At 35.0% G+C, this 20,338-nt stretch overlaps 2 protein-coding genes across 2 annotated transcripts in view; one reads left to right on the plus strand and one right to left on the minus strand.

The window, feature by feature from the left end:
- Positions 1–20,338, minus strand: part of Lmpt (four and a half LIM domains protein limpet) — a 434,583-nt gene that overhangs the window by 212,285 nt on the left and 201,960 nt on the right. The gene's annotated exons all lie outside the window — the stretch shown is intronic.
- Positions 7,941–16,688, plus strand: LOC141452187 (uncharacterized). The gene is made up of 6 exons (XM_074124108.1): positions 7,941–8,730; positions 11,280–11,537; positions 13,061–13,298; positions 15,452–15,486; positions 16,130–16,225; positions 16,326–16,688. Exons 1-6 carry the CDS (start codon positions 8,722–8,724, stop codon positions 16,581–16,583), a joined length of 894 nt encoding a protein of 297 aa, XP_073980209.1. The 5' UTR covers positions 7,941–8,721; the 3' UTR covers positions 16,584–16,688.

Genomic DNA, 20,338 nt, shown 5'->3' on the forward strand with positions numbered 1-20,338 from the left:
AGTGTGGCTTCGTATGTGGGAGATCCCGGGATCGAATCCCGCGTATGACTACTTTTTATTTGTTGGAAAAGAAAAAAAAATTGTTTATAGTAAAAAGTATGAGCTTCCGGCACCTAATTGGTTGGAGTTAAAAAAAAAAAAAAAACAAAAAACTAGGCGATTACTCTATACTCTGTACCTAATGATGAGTGAATAAGATTGAAGAGTATCAAGTGGTAAGCATATTAACTAGTCGAAGATGATGATCTGTGATGATTGGAGGATGAATGCTGTGATTTATACGAAAGTATGGAATCCAACAATCCTGAATCTCTATTTAATAACAGATATATATATATATTTACAATGATCTGAGTTATTCTCGATTTACGAAGAACGGTGATAGTTTTATCACGTACAAATTATGAATGAAGTGAGAGGTTACGTGAGATTAAATGATGATGTCTTCAACTTTATGTGGTAAAGCAAGATAGAGAGTAATGTCGATTTTTCAATCAGATATCTCGATATCGGACAGTGTAAGCTACATCGTTGACTACTGAATGTGCTTACATTGCACTTGCAAGGCTGTGCTTTTAGGAGAGCAACGCCCCCTTAAAAAGAAGGCGCTTTTTCCCTTGTATTATCTGAATTTCTCTTTCTTAGGTCCACTTCCTCTGCTTCCAGATCTTATAACTTTGATCAATGCTTCCTAAATTGGTCTACTCTGTTCTGATCTGGTGTACCAATTTGTACTCGTAATTTTCTCGTCTGTCGTCTTAAAAATATATATATATATATTTTTTTTTTTTATTGACGCTGAACAAATCTTTATTTTCACGACCAAAAAACTGTCTCTTCTCTAACCCCTCGAATAGCGGAAGTATTGTACCAGAAGTATCCGTTTTGAAAACCACCTGAATTAGAAAAAGGAGATTTTTAAAAATTTAGTGTGCCTGTCTACGGTTCAAATTAGTCTAAATTCATTTGTATCTCTAACTTTAGGATTAATAAGTCCGCTTAAAACGGCTGATAAAATGTAGTGTTCTAAATTGATATTTTTTGCATTGGCACCACCATGAGATCTTAAATTAATAAGTTAATCAGATAAATAAATGTAAATGGAAAACAAAATCTCTACATTAATCTCTGGTGATAGATGAAAATACGATACAACAGACAAGTATAAAGAAAACTAGCGTACCATGAAGACTAAATAATAAAATCAACGATGTTGCACAAACTGCGAAACGAAAAACATTTTTTTAATCGTGATTTTTTAAACGACAGTTATCAACCGGAAGTAGATTGTCCTTCTTCCACCCTGTTTTTCCTAGTTTTCCCGACGATTTTCCTCAACTCTTTTGTTTTTGATCCTATTTACAAACAACTCAAGATTACCTTTTCCTCACATTTATTTGAAAAATGCAATGATATTACGTAAACAATAAAAAAAAAGTGTTAATATAAGAAAAAACAAAAATATATATATATATATATATATATATATATTACGGCCAAGTTAAACCGCAATCAAAGTACGAATTCATAACAATTTTCACGCACTATTAACTGATTTTAACAAAGGAAACAAAGGACAGAGAGAAGAGTTATTATTGATTGCAAAAGTGACCAAAAATAGATGGTTTTAATTAACGATTGATTTATTATTACATAATTTGAGTGATTTGATAAGGAATTGCATGATATTCTTACAAAGTGGCTAGCAGTGCGAGATCTACTGTGATTTTATTAGACCATAACCAAAAAGATTAACTGTTTCGCCTACCATTGCCAGTTCAAACTGTAGCCTGATAAACTATGCACCCCTACCTGCTCCAAATGGCGCCCCAAATTAAGAGGTTTAGAGGATTCTAAAGGAGGATGCGCCTCCCTAGGGAGCTAGCAGTTTGAGCTAAAGATCAAAAAACTCACTGATGCCTAAAAAAAAAACAACATTCTCTTCCCAAGAAAAGACACGTTTTCAGGGGAAAGTCACAATTCCCTGCCAAGCCCGTGTTATCTGGAATATAGATACTAACTTTGGAAGAGGCGCCAGATATCTCGAAGTCCAAAGGAATTGGTCACCTAATAAATGATAGAAACTCGACATACTCCAACATTTTGGGCTATAATAATCAAAGGAACCTTGGCCTCAAATTGCTCAACACAATCCTCATCCGAGTCTTTAATGCCCGAATTGCCCCTTTAAAGCTTTAATGTCCGTCAAACCACTTTCAGGAGGTAAGAAGCATTGTCCTCATACACAGTATCAAACTTATTTTCCCTCGGCGACTAAGAATCCCAAACACGACCACATGCTGGTGGATTTCCAGGTCTACTCGATACTCCCTATCAGACTTCAGGGTCCTGCTAACAGACAATAGTTTTAACCACAAACTCTAAAACTTTTAATATGATTTAGTGGTAGGCAATTAAAGTAGCAATATTTTCATATTGGAAAACTTTCAAATTTGGAATGTTGAACAAATGTTCAACTACTCCGTCAATAAAAACAGTAATTGCCTATTTTTTCAGGTGGGTTTTACGTCCAACTACCAAATTAGGTGACGTGGACGGAGCCGAATAGCAATCATACTTTACTATAAATTGCTCATATTAACCATTAAATAAAATCCAAAGCCTAGACCGGGGGAATCGAATCCACTAAACCAACAATACATCTTAGCTTTGCGGGTCTAGCCTATAACCGTCTAACATACTTCACTATAAATTTCTTATATTAACCATTAAATAAAATCCAAAGCCTAGACCGGGGGAATCGAATCCACTAAACCAACAATACATCTTAGCATTGCGGGTCTAGCCTATAATCGCTCGGCTATCATGGCACCTACTCCGTCAATAATATCGGCCGCCCCGAAATAGAGGGTAACGAGTTTAAGCATCAACCCAGAAGATGGTCTATCAGTTGACTACAAATACTGATGTAACCCAGGAGCAGTTTGTAACAGAAACTAGATACTAAATAGTTACAGGAGTAACCTATTGCAATTCTGTGCACGTTGCATTCCCAATACTTATTTTATATAAGCTACATTCAAAACTAGACATGGTATATATGCACATACGTATATACCTGTAGGAATGGTGGGGGGGGGGGATATTACAAAATGCAGTTTTTTTTTTAGAAAAAAAAATGTATATAATATATACCAGGGTTACCAACATAAATAGAAGTTTTTCTTTATATTTTTTTGGTGGCAAAAAAAATCTTAAAAAAGAAAAGATTTTCAATGCTGGAATTGCATTGGTTATGTAATCGCATAAGTGCACAAGAAAAATCACGTAAATCTGCCTCATAACTGCAAGTAGTTGATAGAAACGAAATAATATTTAGAAATGCAATTGTCCTCTAAATTTGCGTAATATCTATTTTAATAGATTACGTTGCGTTTTATCTTAATGAATTATAGATGATCATGATGGGATTGTTAGTAGGCAGAGGTTTATGGATGGAGAGGATATCATGGGATTTAGGGAATTAACTAAAAGAAAAAGCGAGCTGGAGAGCCGAAGACAACTTGTTCGCCGTAATGGAATTACAGGAAATTAAAACTATTTCGTCAAGACTTCATAAGGCATTTATTCAAAACCTAGCTGATCTTACCCTTAATGATGCTTTTACGCAAAAAATTGTGTCTCCCAGCTTAGAAAAACTGAACCGAGATTTTTACAGCGGGTACAGGTACCTTCAATAAACCATTGCATTGATTATGATGATCCGGCCTTTTCCGGCCTCACGCAGTTATTTATCAGTTAAACGCAAGGAACAGAATAATCATCCGTTGATGATCAGTATGTGATGAAGGCACGGTCATTAAGGAAATTCTTTTTTAATACAGAGGATTGCTAATATGTATTGTGTGTACTGGGTTCGATTCCCGGTCTTAAGCCTTGGATTTTATTTAATGGTTAATAAAAGGAATTTATAGTAAAGTATGTTTGCTAGTCGCCCCCGTCCTCGACACCTAATCTGGTAGTTGGACGTAAAGCCTGCCTGAAAAAATAGGCGATTACTTTACTTTTTTCTTTTTTACTTTACAGAGGATTGCGTCTAATTATTATGAGTTACTTTGAAAAAATTTGTTCGCTGAAATGGTACACGAAAATAGCACAAAAGGTTTTATTTTTTTAAAAAAAATTACAATACTGAAAAAGAAATCACCCAAATTTTAGTATTCCTCCCTGTAAATATTCACATCTGCACATTAAATGGGGTTCCGCTTAAATCTGTTCGCTTTTTTACTTTTTACACAAAGAGGAAGCGACTGCAAGAAGCATTTGCGTTTGTTTATCTCTTTAACGGAAACATGTCAATATTGCTGACATTACGACAACCCAAATGGCATGTTCATTCACATTGAACACTATAATGGGACGATGAAAGGCAATTTTTGGCAAAGATTCAATTGTTTCTTAACCAAAATTTAATAAATCACTGCATTCCTAATTATCATAGTTATTATGGGATTAAATTAGATGTCGTGGACGGAGGCGACTAGCAAACATACTTTACTGTAAATTTCTCATATTAACCATTAAATAAAATCAAAGGCCTAGACCGGGGGAATCGAACCTACTATACCAACAATACATCTCAGCATTGCGGGTCTAGCCTATAACCGCCTAACATACTTTACTGTAAATTTCTCATATTAACCATTAAATAAATTCCAAGACTTAGAGATAGGGAATCGAACCCACTAAACCAACAATACATGTTAGCTTTGCGGGTCTAGCCTATAACCGCCTAACATACTTTACTGCAAACTTCTCATATTAACCATTAAATAAAATCCAAGGCCTAGACCGGGGGAATCGAACCCACTAAACCAACAATACATCTTAGCTTTGCGGGTCTAGCCTATAACCGCCTAACATACTTTACTATAAATTTCTCATATTAACCATTAAATAAAATCCAAGGCCTAGACCGGGGAAATCGAACCCACTAAACCAACAATACATCTTAGCTTTGCGGGTCTAGCCTATAACCGCCTAACATACTTTACTATAGATTTCTCATATTAACCATTAAATAAAATCCATGACCTAGACTGGGGGAATTGAACCCACTAAACCAACAATACATCTTAGCATTGCGGGTCTAGTCTCTTAACCGCCTAACATACTTTACTATAAATTTCTCATATTAACCATTAAATAAAATCCAAGGCCTAGACCGGGGAAATCGAACCCACTAAACCAACAATACATCTTAGCTTTGCGGGTCTAGCCTATAACCGCCTAACATACTTTACTATAGATTTCTCATATTAACCATTAAATAAAATCCAAGGCCTAGACCGGGGAAATCGAACCCACTAAACCAACAATACATCTTAGCTTTGCGGGTCTAGCCTATAACCGCCTAACATACTTTACTATAAATTTCTCATATTAACCATTAAATAAAATCCAAGGCCTAGACCGGGGAAATCGAACCCACTAAACCAACAATACATCTTAGCTTTGCGGGTCTAGCCTATAACCCACCTAACATACTTTACTATAGATTTCTCATATTAACCATTAAATAAAATCCATGACCTAGACTGGGGGAATTGAACCCACTAAACCAACAATACATCTTAGCATTGCGGGTCTAGTCTCTTAACCGCCTAACATACTTTACTATAAATTTCTCATATTAACCATTAAATAAAATTCAAGGCCTAGACCAGGGGAATCGAACCCACTAAACCAACAACACATCTTAGCTTTGCGGGTCTAGCCTTCTTAACCGTTCGGCTATCGTGGCGCCGACAAATCATACAAAAAAAAAAAAGCGATTGATTAGGGACAAGACAAGTTAGACGTTCTAAAGTTATTTAGCTGGCTGGATGCTCTGTAGAAGATGCTAGTCAATTAGTTATTAGTTATGATTGATGATTGTTGATAAAGTTGTCTAGGACATGTGTTTGGATGGTAGCAAACTTGAGTTCACATCAGTTTACTGGACAAAATCTACACAATGTTGATGAAACTTTTAAAGCAAAAAGTTTTGGGTTCCTTTGACTTTTCAAAATGATTTTCAGAAACGAGATTCGTGTTGTGGATGTAATCTCAACCTCTCTTGAGAATGGACAGTATTGTCCGGGAGTTTTTCTCGACGTTGCTCAAGCTTTCGATCGCGTCTGGCACCGGGGATTGCTTGCCAAACTCAAGAGCATCCTACCAACTACATATTTTCTCATCCTTCAATCTTACCTTACTGGACGCTTATTTAGTGTCGTCTGTGGAAATTCCTACTCTCCTTGTTACCCAGTTCGAGCAGGTGTTCCCCAGGGAAGTGTCCTTGGGCCTGTACTCTACACCATATACACTGCTGATATTCCTACCAATCCTCGTACCTTCCTTTTTACTTATGCCGATGATACGGCCATCCTCTCTCCTCATAAAGACCCGGTCCTTGCCTACCGCTTCCTCCAATCCCATATAGAATCTCTTGAGCCTTGGCTAAAGAAATGGAGAATTAAAATTAATGAAAATAAATGTAATTACATTACATTCTCCCTAAGGCGAACTATCCTTCCACCCGTTTACCTAAACCTAACTCCTCTTCCCACAACAGATTGTGTTAAGTATCTAGGACTCTTCATGGACAAACGCCTAACCTGGAATCCACATACTAGACTCAAACGGAAAGAACTTAACAGACGATACAAACTTCTCTCTAGACTTCTTGACAAGCGATCTAAACTCTCTCTACAGAATAAACGACTTATCTATACTATGATACTAAAACCTGCCTGGACTTACGGAATGGAACTTTGGGGCTCAGCCAAAGCTTCCAATATCTACAGAATCCAATCCTTCCAGTCAAAAACTCTCCGTAGAATCGCTAATGCTCCTTACTTTGTTTCCAATCATACCTTGCACCGAGATTTCCTTGTTCCCTATGTTTCTGAAGCTGTAAGATCCCGATACTTTAAATTCCACACATCAATCACCTCACATCCTAATCCTCTAGTAGCTCAACTTACCACTCTACCAGGAAATCCTCCCAGGCGGTTGAAGCGCAGGTGGCCACGCGATCTTCTAAATGAAGTAAGAGCCAATGTACAGTAGTGAACTGTACCACTTTGGGAGTTTCACCAATGGGTGAATTCTCCCCTCATGTATTCATGTATGTATTCTATGTATCATGTTGTATCAGCTTCACTTGATGCAGAATTATTCTGCAGTTGTGAAAATAAATAAATTAAAAAAAAAAGAAAAAAAGAAACGAGATATTTATTTAATATCGTGTTGCTAACAAATTTTCTGTTTTTTTAGAAGCGCCATTGTTTTTTTTACCATTATCTTTATTGTTTTCATAAAAAGAACCATTGTGACATCTTGAGGAAGTAATTTCAAACGATTTTTTTTTAATCGGTGGGGTACCGGATATGGTTAATGAAAGCACTACGTCTCAGTTGGTACCAGAAATTTCGGTACGAAGACTTTTGATGTCAGTAGACCGGAAGGCCTACAATAACCGGAAATGATGCTATAAACAGCACCATGGAAGATTACTAAGATTAAAAGATTCGAAGGGATCTTAAGGCAAGTGGGGTTCAGCCACATTCCACAATGGTTGTGGAAAACTTCCAAGAGCTTTGGAAAAGTGAACATTATTTACAGATGAAAAGCTAATATTATTGTAACGGAACATAGTTGAAAGGAAATTACTATAAATGAAAGAGTTAGCGGTACATCACCAGTAACTAAATGCAAGCATTTTAATAGTAACTCGCATCCAGCAGCCAAATTTCTTATCTATGAACTCTACAAGTGTTATCAACTTGTAAACGCCCATCTGTAGAAAAAAAATTCGTTCAACATTTACCAATGAGGAGTTTACTAACAGAGTAACAGCCTCTACTGTTGGTTGTTTGTTTGTTTGTACGTATGTTTAAACTTGTTGCCGATCAATTATTGCATAAAACACTAAAATTGTGAGCAGTCCAAATCAAACCAACAGACAAATCATGACTCATTTTCGCTTAGTAAAAGGATTCTTTCCTGTCAAAGACCGCCAGTACCAGTCTCCGAAACAAAATGTTTCGTTTTCCACAATAGGCGATCCAACATTCCCCCATATGACTTGTGCTGAAGTATCTTTTCATGAACCAACCAGGTAGCCAGGGAGAAATAATTTAATATTATTGGATTACATTTTCAATCCCTAAATTGTTCAAAAATCGTTAAGGGCCTATTAAAAACTTGTAATGGGCAATTGTACGAGTAGATGGTAAACAGTAATCTAGAAGCTTCTTTTTTTTAAGCTCCAAGGCGCTCAGTCAGCCTAAAATAGGTAATTCTTGACAAAGAAAACCAAGATTCTATTAGCTTTTTTTTTTGTATAATAGTTATAGTTACAGTAAAGTTTCAATCCAGTTTTCCTTTTTTCCACTTATACACACACAAAACGAAGATACAAGTGAAAACAAAAAGAAAAATGAATGAATAAATGTGAAAATTTAGTGAAGCGTAAAAAAGGATTTCCATTCAAAGAAAAACAATAAAAATACAGCATTACAGGAGAGCGAACATTTGAGATATAGATAGCAGGAGTCTGCGTTATTGGACGGTGTAAATAAAACAGCCTCTCAGTTACGTATTGCTTTTAGTATATAAAGAGGTGGACAGATTGGTGTGAAGTATCAGTTGCAGCAAGTCAAGTGTACCAAACTACTTGTTAGAAAACTAGGAAAATAGAGGAAATTCAAGAAAATGGCTAAGGTATTGTAATGAATATTATTTTTCTTAAAAAAAAAAGTAACCTATATTTTTATTTTAATACATTTTAAAATTTTCTCTTAATACAGGTAAAAGGAAAAGTTTTCCAATTACGTCAAATATTCGTAATAGAATTTAACCCGGAAATACCAATTAGAGGTTCCGGTAAAACGTCAGAAATCCCCCCGCCCCAAACCGAACAAAATGAATAAAATTCTTACGGAACCGTTCCTAGGGGCCCTCGAGTCTGGAAAGTGAAAAAAAAAGGAAAAATTTTGTTCTTTGATTTTCTTGTGTCCATTTTCTAGGTATGTAAAAAAGAGGAAATCGGAGAAACTGTGGTTAGTTTAGATTTTGGTGAAAAACAGCGAACCGGAAGTCATTTCAGTATCGGTTTTAGGGAAAAGTACAACTGTAAAGTAAAAAGTAAAGTAATCGCCAATTTTTTCAGGCTAAGCTTTACGTCCAACTACCAATCAGGTGTCGCGGACGGAGGCGACTAGCAAAGATATGTTCTTTACTATAAAGTTCTCATATTAACCATTTAATAAAATCCAAGGCTTAGACAGGGGGAATCGAACCCACTAAACCAACAATACATCATAGCTTTGCGGGTCTAGCCTATAACCGCCTAACATACTTTACTATAAATTTCTTTTATTAACCATTAAATAAAATCCGAGACCTAGGCCAGGGGAATCGAACCTACTAAACCAACAATACATCTTAGCTTTGCGGGTCTAGCCTATAACCGCCTAACATACTTTACTATAAATTTCTCATATTAACCATTAAATAAAATCCAAGGCTTAGACAGGGGGAATCGAACCCACTAAACCAACAATACATCTTAGCTTTGCGGGTCTAGCCTATAACCGCCTAACATACTTTACTATAAATTTCTTTTATTAACCATTAAATAAAATCCGAGACCTAGGCCAGGGGAATCGAACCTACTAAACCAACAATACATCTTAGCTTTGCGGGTCTAGCCTATAACCGCCTAACATACTTTACTATAAATTTCTCATATTAACCATTAAATAAAATCTAAGAGCTAGACCGGGGGAATCGAACCCACTAAACCAACAATACATCTTAGCTTTGCGGGTCTAGCCTATAACCGCCTAACATACTTTACTATAAATTTCTCATATTAACCATTAAATAAAATCTAAGAGCTAGACCGGGGGAATCGAACCCACTAAACCAACAATACATCTTAGCATTGCTGGTCTAGCCTATAACCGCGCCCTGTAAAGTAAACGCCATAGTTTTTATTTTTTTCAGGCGAAACTTCGTTAAGTTGGTCGTTTCCAACTAGACATTCAGTATCGTGGACGGAGGCGGAAGTATGTACATACTTTACTTTTAACTTGTTTATTGTTTATTTTTGTTTTTTTTTTTCTAACAAATAAAAAGTATCTACACTCCGGGGATTCGAACTGAGGATCTCTCGCTTACAAAACCACTCTTCGTAAACCACTACAACAACATTCATCAAAAATTTTTAGTGTTTTCTACAGTAATATATTGTACGGAAACTGCTTCCTTGATATTCAATGAACTTTGTATGTTCATTACAAAACTATTGGCTGTTCTATGGGCGAAACAGGAGAGAATACCCTGATAAGTATCGTTAAAATTAAAAATTGAACGAAATTTGGTAAACTAAGGTGCCATTATACTTCCTACAACAACATTATTTCATCTTTACAGTGGACATATAATTGTTGAGGCAACTAACTGTTTTGTTCAGTAGTCCAGGAAAAAAATAATAATTCTTTATAGTTCGATTTCTAAATTTTCAGCCTGCAATTACTTCCGTAAAATGTAGCGGAAATCGGGAATTCGCAACTAATTTTCAAACAAAAGAAATTAATTAATAAAAAGACGATACTTAATTAATTTAAATACTTTTTTTTATGTACATAGTAGATTCACTCGGCTATTAATTTGTTTGTAATTAAATTTTGCCAATGGGTCGTACAAAACGATACGCGAGATCACAAGGTCTAGAATGTTGCAAAAGGATTTCTCTTGAACTTCTACGTAATGAATGTCTACGTTACTTTGTTACGAACCTTTGTCAAAGAACTGCTATTATGAAACAATAAAAGTTTTCAAGAAGTTCAAAACTAACTAACAAACTATTTTATAAGAACTATTTTTTAAGGTTTTTACCAAATTTTATGACGTAAACCAAGGTTAAATATACATAAAATGAATACAGAAGTGTAAATGTATTATACATTTCAACCTTCTAATCTAGTGAAGAAAGAGAAAAGTTAGGTGAGGAGGATTGGAATGCAGGGAAAAAAGGAGAGGAAAAACCTGCAGCTAGTGTAGAAAGTTAGAGTAGGATATGTTTTAGTCTTCTGTGTCTGTATGTTGTAGAAGGATCTGTAGGAGGCTATGTCGCGGTATAGTGGGCTAGGATGACAGTCTAGGATGGAAAGGAGTTTAAGCAGACGATTGTCTTAAGAATTCTTTCAGACAAGCACTACAATATCTGTATTTTCGGTTAAAAATTTTACGATTTCTGTCAACAGGCATTGATCTCGTTCTTGATGACCATCTTAATGACGCTGAACATCAGTTCAGCATGGCCACAACAATATTCACCCGAATATCCATCATCTGATAGCAATAGTTTTGAAAGTGATGCTACACATTCTGACGAAGTGTCCGTACCGTTCCATGCGGGCAGCAATCCATTTGGCGGCCACCATCTTGATGTACCATTTCCGCACGTACCACCGCCAAACTTCTTTGATGCACAAAATAAAGAGAAACATGTGGATTATTTTGTAAGTTTTTTTTTTTGTTAAAAGTTATGAAGTTTGTGTTTGTCTGTTTTTAAGTATTTTGTACGGAAATCCGCAATGCATCTTAGCTTTGCGGATCTAACACACTTTATTAAAAATTTATTTTATAAAACAAATAAAATCCAACGCTAAAGACCAGGGGAATCGAACCCACTAAACCAACAATACATCTTAGCATTGCGGGTCTAGCCTATAACCCACCTAACATACTTTACTATAAATTTCTCATATTAACCATTAAATAAAATCCAAGGCCTAGTTTACCCAGGTTCTAAAATCTTGGTTTTAAAGATGGTATCACAGTACTTCAGGGGAGTTGTACTAGAGATTTCGCTATCTAACATCAGAATATGCAATAGATATTATGATATTTAACCAGCTTTTTCATGGTTCTATCGGAGAACAATACAACTCAGAGAAGATCATCCAGCATTCGTTGATTAAAAAAGGCAATACTGCGATCTAAAAGATCCTATGTTGGTTCCAGGAAGTTAGAGTTGGTGCATAGAATGGGGAGCGCCTCTAAAGTATTAAATAAGCCCGTTTATTGAATGTGTTTATATAGTATTTGATGATAAGCTAGGGGTTTGTCTTTGGGTACACTAAATTCAAATAGTTTTACACATCAAATATCTCTTGGGTTCTAAATGTGTGTAATGGGTATCAGTGAAAAACTTTCCCTTATTAAGGGAAACCCCTAGGGGCGCTAAGATCCTTAAAGAAGTGGTTAGTCAACCTCCCTCATAAAAGCGGCAGACCAAAGTTCCCAGATCCTTCTGATCGCAATCTAAAATTTCAAAAACTTGAAATTAATTTAAATAAAAGTTTTGTAAACTCTTCTGAGTTGATATCGCCTTCTTGCTGCAGAACTTGCTGAAGATATTACAAGGGTAAGTTGTATACGAGTAATCATCAGCTGAAGAAGAGCCTACAGTTTACAGCGAAAGTGCTAACCCCAAGTTGTTCACAGATTAACTACCTCAATAAGCTCCCTTTTGTGTTCATCTAATGGTTAGGCGTGGATACGTACAGCTAGACAGCTAACCTTAAAGCTAGATCTGCAGTGAGAGAAGCGTTTGCATGATAGAATTGCCTGGGACACGAGGGATATCCTTGGAATGCAGCTAGAGATAGGAACATCTGGCGGAAACTTACTGAAGAGGTCAAGACCCAAAACAGTGGGTTTTAGAGCCAGAGAAGGAAAATCTATAAACCGGAAATGCAATTTCATAAAATTTGAAATTTTCGGAATTTTCAGTTTTTAATTTGAGGCATTATCTTTAAAAATCTGACAAGAGACTTGATTTGGCATAGTTTCCCTTTGTAAAGCACCAATAAATTGCCTTGGGTCTAGCACACTTCCGGATCTGTATTGGGATGCTGATGATACGTTACTCTCTCTATCCCATCTAATTTTTTTAAACGGATATTATACGTTTAAAGTAAATTTCTGTGAATATTCACATATTGTGGTTTTTTTTTTTGCTCAACTCTTATTGTTACAGGCCCCAGCACATTACGCTTTTGAATACGATGTACATGACCCGCATACTGGTGACGTAAAGAGCCAACACGAGACTAGGGAAGGTGATGACGTCAAAGGCTACTATACACTAAAGGAGGCCGATGGTACGATCAGAGAGGTCCATTATACCGCCGATAAACACAATGGTTTCAACGCCATCGTGAAAAAGAGTGGGCAAGCTGTGCATCCGACGAATTATCGTCAATCGGACGATAACTGATATTAATTTATTGTTAGTTTATAAATTAATTTATTGTAATCTCATTAAAAAAGATAAAGAAAACGTTTCTCTCACTTAGTCTTTTTAAACGAATATTTGAATATTCTCTAGTCTTAATAATTATTGTTTTAATTTAAGACAATAAACGATTTTATTATTTTTTAATTAATTAATTGCAATTAATTTCTTTGTACAAAGATTTCAAATAATAATATTATTAATAATTATAAAATCCTTTGTATATTCCTCATGTGCACTAAATCCAAAATAACTATTACCTAATTTCAGCACAGTTTACGAGTAAATCTTAGATATTTGACAAGTATTACTAATCTATTGTGCTCCGTAAGTAGTACACCCTTTATCATTGGTTCCACATATATATGCTATAATGGATTACAAGTCATGCTAGTTATTGACTAGTCATAACTACGATGAAATGGAGGCACTCAAGGTTCTCCAGTGTAACGCAATAGACTCCAGTAAACTGGGCTCTAGATATTGAAGAAATATAAATCAGTGTATATGGAAATGAATGCTTCAACTTCGATCTAAGTTGGCACCAGGGCATGTCCTGGAATCGCCAGGAGATCTTTTCTTAGATCCTGGTTATCCAGGAAGTACTACCGAGGAGCTGGAAGGTACTGCACCTTTACCTTCCATCTAATTGGGATGAAGTGGTGACATAGGGAGTTTTATTTTCATGAATATTCTCCAAATACATTAATTGATGGCCATAAAAAGCCAAATGTTGTGGCCTGTTTAGACTTATGCATGAATGAGCTTGTCGAATAGAACAATATGTGAGTTGCGATGAGTTGGATTCATTCCAAACGCAGTTTACCAAAATAAATGCACGCAGAACTGTAAACATTTAGTTTAGTTTAAGGTGAAAAAAATAACTGCCAGTTTCAGTCATGATATATTTTTATTATGTCGAGCTTTCAACCTAGGGACTAGGTCCATCCTCAGGGCCAACTGACAATGTAATATTTTTACATCATTAAAAGGTTGGTGTGTCTTCTGTCTTGTCTGTTCATGGACTCTTGGAATCTAGGTCGAAAGTTCGGCATAAAAAGTAAAAAAGTAAAGTAATCGCCTATTTTTTCAGGCGGGCTTTACGTCCAACTACCAATTAGGTGCCGTGGACGGAGGTGACTAGCAAACATACTTTACTATAAATTTCTCATATTAACCATTAAATAAAATCCAAGGCCTAAAGACCGGGAATCGAACCCAGTACCACAATACATATTAGTTTCGCAGGTCTCACCTCTAACCGCTCGGCTACCGTGGCGTCTAAAAGCTCGGCATAATAAAAAAGAAAATATGATCTGAAATTGACAGTTATTTTTCCATCCTAATAAAACTATGAATCAGTCACCAAAAATAATGAACAATAGTTTAGTTTAATGTTTTATACTAAAAAACAAAAAATTATAACACAAATTAAGTATTACTTAAAATTCGAACCATGATCACAGTAGCAAGAGGAAGTAGTGAACTATTCTATAAAGCGATTACTTCCTGTAGTCCAATTTTACTAAAAAAAAAAAAAACCTTATTAAGGCATCCTCTGATTGGTAATTAAACGAGATATCAACTTTTTTACTCTCCGCAATTTTACAGTTTTTTGAGCCACAGTGGTGAATACGTACGTACACACAAACCAATTTGTAGAGATCCAACTTTTTCGTATATTTCCGAGGAGGAAAAACGTAAATTCGAAATTATGTACGATTGCGAAACCAATGGTTTCGAGTACAGTAAGAGAAAGTAAGAGATTCGAAACAAATTATTGTAACTTAATCACGCAGCGACTCTTATTCTACAGTTAAAAAAGCAGTTTAATAAACAAAAACACACACAAAAAAAAAACGAAAACAGTTAGATAATGGTTACATTTCACTATTGTTACACAAGTTGTTGTAAACTGTAAACTATTACTTTTATAGTAGTAATTAAAATATTTAACAGCTGACTCGTAACTATATGGCCAATACAAGTGTAATTAGGGTATATCTCCGGCAATGATCGAGCAGTTCTTGTAAATAACTAGAGTAAAAGGTTAGTATATAAAACTAGGATGCCATAGTCTTAACTGTCTAGTGAACATTTAGTGTTCAATCTGTGAGTGTTCAAACTGCTAAGTGGAGTTAACTGCTATCAGTATGAAGGGTATTGTGGTAAGTGTAGCTTAAGTTTCTAAATTCTGCAATCTGAAGTTGCAGTTGCTTGCTTACTTAATCGGTTGGTTTCCCTCGGTGGATTTTCTGCCTCCAAAACTCTGTATTCCACGTGACACCCACTCTTAGGCCATCTGCTCCTCGATTTCCTCCTCTTCCTCTGATCCTCAAAAGGTTCCATTTCCTTACTTTGTTGGCCATTCTTGCAGGTGTCCTTCTAAGGTGACCACAGCCACCTAAGTTTACACTTCATCGATTTTTTCCATCATTATTTCCTGGACATCTTCCTCCTTAAGTTCCCATTTCTCGCTCTACCCCTCCTGGTTTTTCCTGAATACACAATCTCAAATAATTCATTTCCACTACATTCACCGTATCCCAAACCCTCAGAACGGTAGTCCTAATTTCTGCCCTTTTTTTGGTGCTTTCCTGTGAAATTACTCTGTTCCGTAGCACTAAAAACTAAAACTACAACTTTTAACTAAAAAAAAAAAACTACTTGGGTCGATATTGAGCTGTAACGAGAGAACATTTACCAAAAAAAGTGAAAAGAAAGGAAGAAGGACCCCAAACCCCAGGGATCTCTGCGTATCCTTCCCAAACCACTGAGCTAATCTCCTCCCTTGATGTTCTATTGTTCCAGAATTTATCACTTGTAATCACCATCTTTCTATACACCGCACAGGCACAACAGCATCATGGTTATGATGCAGACGGTGATGAGCACAAGGATTATTATGTGAGATCATTTTTTTTTTAACCCTTTTGTACCTAATTTATTCAATTGAAAAAATATTTCTATTTATTGATTTTTTTTTCCAATTTTTTAATACATTCAGTCACCGCCCCATTACATGTACGAATACAAAGTCCATGATCCACACACCGGCGACATGAAGAGTCAACATGAGACCAGGGAAGGTGATGTAGTCAAAGGCTATTACACTCTGCACGAGTCTGACGGTACCATCAGAGAAGTACATTATACAGCCGATAAACATAATGGATTCAATGCTGAAGTGAAGAGAATCGGCCATGCTCAACATGCTCCCGTTTATGGTTACCATCATTCTGTTGGTTTAGAGCATGGTTACTAATAAATAACTAATTAAAATTGCTCAAAAATTAAAAAAGTTACCTGTGATAATTTTTGTGTTTAATTTGTTTGAATTTGTTCAATTACTCTAATAAACTTTGAAGTAATTTTATTCAATAGAGTAACCAAATTCTATTAATAAACATTAAACATATATTTACGACTTTTGGGTTTAAATTCTTTTGACAACGATTGGACCAAAATTGATGCAGCCATTTTGGAATAAATCAAGAATAAACCGGAAAAACGTTCTTTATTATCAATTCTGTACTTCATATTGACGATTTCAGTCAATAAAACGATATAAAACACGTTTGATAATATTCTATATTAGTAGACAATTATTTATTAATTGCAATAAATAATTAAAACTGTCCGGTAGGACAGTTGTATAAGGGTTGACCATCAAAAACTGCACTAAAAAGCGTAACGTTGAAAAACACCCAACTTTGACAATTTTTTTCTATTTTTCTATAAAAGATAAAATTCCCAAATTTTCTTTAAATCTTACTCCAAATCCTCCTTTATAACTGTAATTTTTCTGCAACCACCCAGATCTAATAGGTTTCGAGAAAAAAGTTGCCGAAAATGAGCAAAAACGGCTTTTTCAAAAAATGTTCTTGTTCTTGTTCTTGTTGTTGTTGTTGTTGTTGTTGTTCTTCTTCTTCTTCTTCTTGTTACCTTTTTTGTAAACTGCGTAGCGCCTAAACGCGTGAACCGATTTTCATGAATGAGGTGTCATTGGATTTGGAATTTTATGTAGATGTGCCTTTTGGGGGTCTCGGCGCTGTACATCGAATAGGAGAGGAGTTAGCCCCCTTTATGTAAGGCCCCCTCCAAAATTATTATTACTAATAACTCTGTAAATCTTGGCCCGATTTTGACAGAATTTTGTAGGATGATAGAGTTAGGGCTCCCCTACGTAACAATAAAGCGACGATCTGCTCTTACACTTGTTAAGGGGAAGTATAGCAATCGTTTCAAATTATCGACACGTGAACCGATTTTCATGAATGAAGTGTCATTCGAATCGAAATTTTGTACAGATTTGCACTTTAAAAGTCTCGACGCCGTGCCTCATAAGGAGGGGAGTTTGCCCCACCCAAATAAGGCCCTTTCTAAAACTATTATTACCAATATTTCTACAAAGCTTAGTCCGATTTTGATAAAATTTAGCACGAAGAAGTGATTAAAGCTCCTCTACGTGGCTGTGAGGTGCCATCATGCTCTTACACCTACTAAGAGGAAGTACTGCAATCGTTAAAATTATTAATGAGTGAACCGATTTACATCAATGAATTGTCGTTCGATTCAAAATCTTTGCCTTTTAGGGAGAAGTACTGTAATCGCAGTTTATTTTTCTTGCTTTTCTTAAAAGGAAGTACTGAAATCACAGTTTAATTTTGCTATTTACGTACAAATACCTTCCTATTTTATTCAAAACGCTTTCTCAAAAAAATTGTTATTGAGGATGGTTTGGGGACCGCAACTATAATCATTATTAAAAAGATCTCTCCAGTGGTAGTAACTCCGACTTAACACTTTTTCAGGTTATAATGATAGAATAGCTTATTCCAAATTTTAAAAAAATCTGTAAAGCAGACGTAACTTTGCAAATAGACAAAAAGGAAAATCTATCCAAAAGTACAAAAATCTCCTTAACAAAAACTTACAGTTTTAAAAGTTAAGTATAAGGGTTGATTAAACGCCAAAAGGTACACAAATCAGCTAGTACCCAACATTTCATTAATACTTCATTGATATAATTTAAGTAATTTTACTGCATTAACTTTTCCTACACATTTTTTAGAATTTATTAGATGTCACAGAGCCTTATGCTGGCCATTTTCATCTACAAAATATTTACTCAAGTAGCACACCATTTAACTTAGATTGACTGTAATATCTATTTATCTATAATAATCAAACTATTAATCACAGGCTAAAAAGAAAACGTTATAAAAAATATAAAGATATAATATACATTTTATCATAATTGTAACAAAATAATATTATGAATGAACTGGCCAGCATAAGGGTCTGTGACATCTAATAAATTCTAAAAAATGTGAAGAAAAAGTTAATGCAGTAAAATTACTTAAATTATATCAATGAAGTATTAATGAAATGTTGGGTACTAGCTGATTTGTGTACCTTTTGGCGTTTAATCAACCCTTATACTTAACTTTTAAAACTGTAAGTTTTTGTTAAGGAGTTTTGAGTGAGTGGAAGTCGGGTAAGTGATCTGAATGAATCTACTGACGATGCCATTAAAACTGAAGCTAAACAGTGAACGAAAATGTTATAATACCTTATTAGGTAAACAATCAGTGTATAAATTAATTATTCATCTAATAACTATTTATTGATGTTAATAGCAATAAATAATCGCCATAAAACTTTTATAGTTTTATATTTATTCATTTTATTACAGGTTACTTTCTATTTTAAATTCTTCAACAATCAAATTGAGAAAATTTAGCTGATTAAAAAACTCCATTTATTTAAAAAAAATAAAAAAAATAATGAAAGCTATAAAAAAAATTAATAAAAGCAATAAATAAATTAATAAAAGCAATAAAAAATTTAATAAAAGCAATAAAAAATTTAATAATCCAGATTAGATTAGTTCTCTTTTATGAAGCCCATTTTTGATTGAGTTCCTTAATAGCTATAGTATAGACTAACCGCAGCACACAGATGTATTGCTGCCAAAGCATATTTACAGAAATTATTTCTTTACTTCAAATACTTGATTGGTATTTTTATATCTTGACCTTCATAATAATGCTATTGTGCATATTATCAATTTTTTAGTTTTTACCGGAAATGCAAATATTGATTTTTTTTTTTGCAAAGGTTTGATTTTTATAATTGATCTGTTTTTTTTCTTCGATAAAAGTAGAGTAGCCCGGAAATACTGATTTTTATGCATCGTAAAAGGCGTCTTTTTGTGTCCCTTACTGATTTCAGACTTACCACCATCATTAGTGGGAATATTTGGAGTAGATAATTGGAAAATAGCAAGGTTTCCGTCTCATACTTGCTGGCTGAGTGAGACAGATATGTGTGTGTTCTTTAAAAGGTTAATATTTCATTAACAACGAGGACATAACCAAATTTTCGTTTAATCTTTATAGTCACTGTCACCTGGTCGCTTTTACAGTGTACCGCTAGCGTTATAAGAAGCTTATAAGAAGAAAAACCCTAAACGTCAGCCAGCTGGACTCGAAGATAAGGTACCCCCCGTAGGCTAAGTCCAAGTATCATTGCTTTCTAAATTTCAATACGCACACATAATGTCATATTTTACTTTTCTATGAAGCTCTAAATCTTCTCTATACTTTTGCAAATCGGCCCAAAGTTCCAAAATGCTTTTGAACGAGCTTTAAAAATGAGTAACTAGTGCTATATCCTTTACTTGAAAAACCACTTCCTCTATGGTCTTCAATTCTTCAGTCTTCACTTTCTTCCAGGGTCTGAAGGAGTTGTAAGAACTATAAAAAAAAAGTAAAGTAATCGCCTATTTTTTCAGGCGGGGCTTAACGTCCAACTACCAATTAGGTGTCATGGTCGGAGGCGACTAGCATACATATTTTACTGTAAATTTCTTTTATTAACCATTAAATAAAATCCAACGCTTAGACCGGGGGAATCGAACCCACTAAACCAACATACATCTTAGCTTTGCGGGTCTAGCCTATAACCGCCTAACATATTTTACTATAAATTTCTCATATTAACCATTAAATAAAA

This window comes from Rhodnius prolixus, unplaced genomic scaffold (assembly GCF_049639745.1).
Source record: "Rhodnius prolixus isolate KJV_2025 unplaced genomic scaffold, Rpr scaffold_3, whole genome shotgun sequence".
In the NCBI taxonomy this organism is placed as follows: domain Eukaryota; kingdom Metazoa; phylum Arthropoda; class Insecta; order Hemiptera; family Reduviidae; genus Rhodnius; species Rhodnius prolixus.

Coding starts and splice junctions, on each gene's coding strand:
- LOC141452187 (XM_074124108.1), top strand. Junction 13,299..15,451: donor TCGTCAATCGGACGATAACT/GATATTAATTTA, acceptor CAAACTGCTAAG/TGGAGTTAACTGCTATCAGT. Junction 16,226..16,325: donor ATGAGCACAAGGATTATTAT/GTGAGATCATTT, acceptor TAATACATTCAG/TCACCGCCCCATTACATGTA.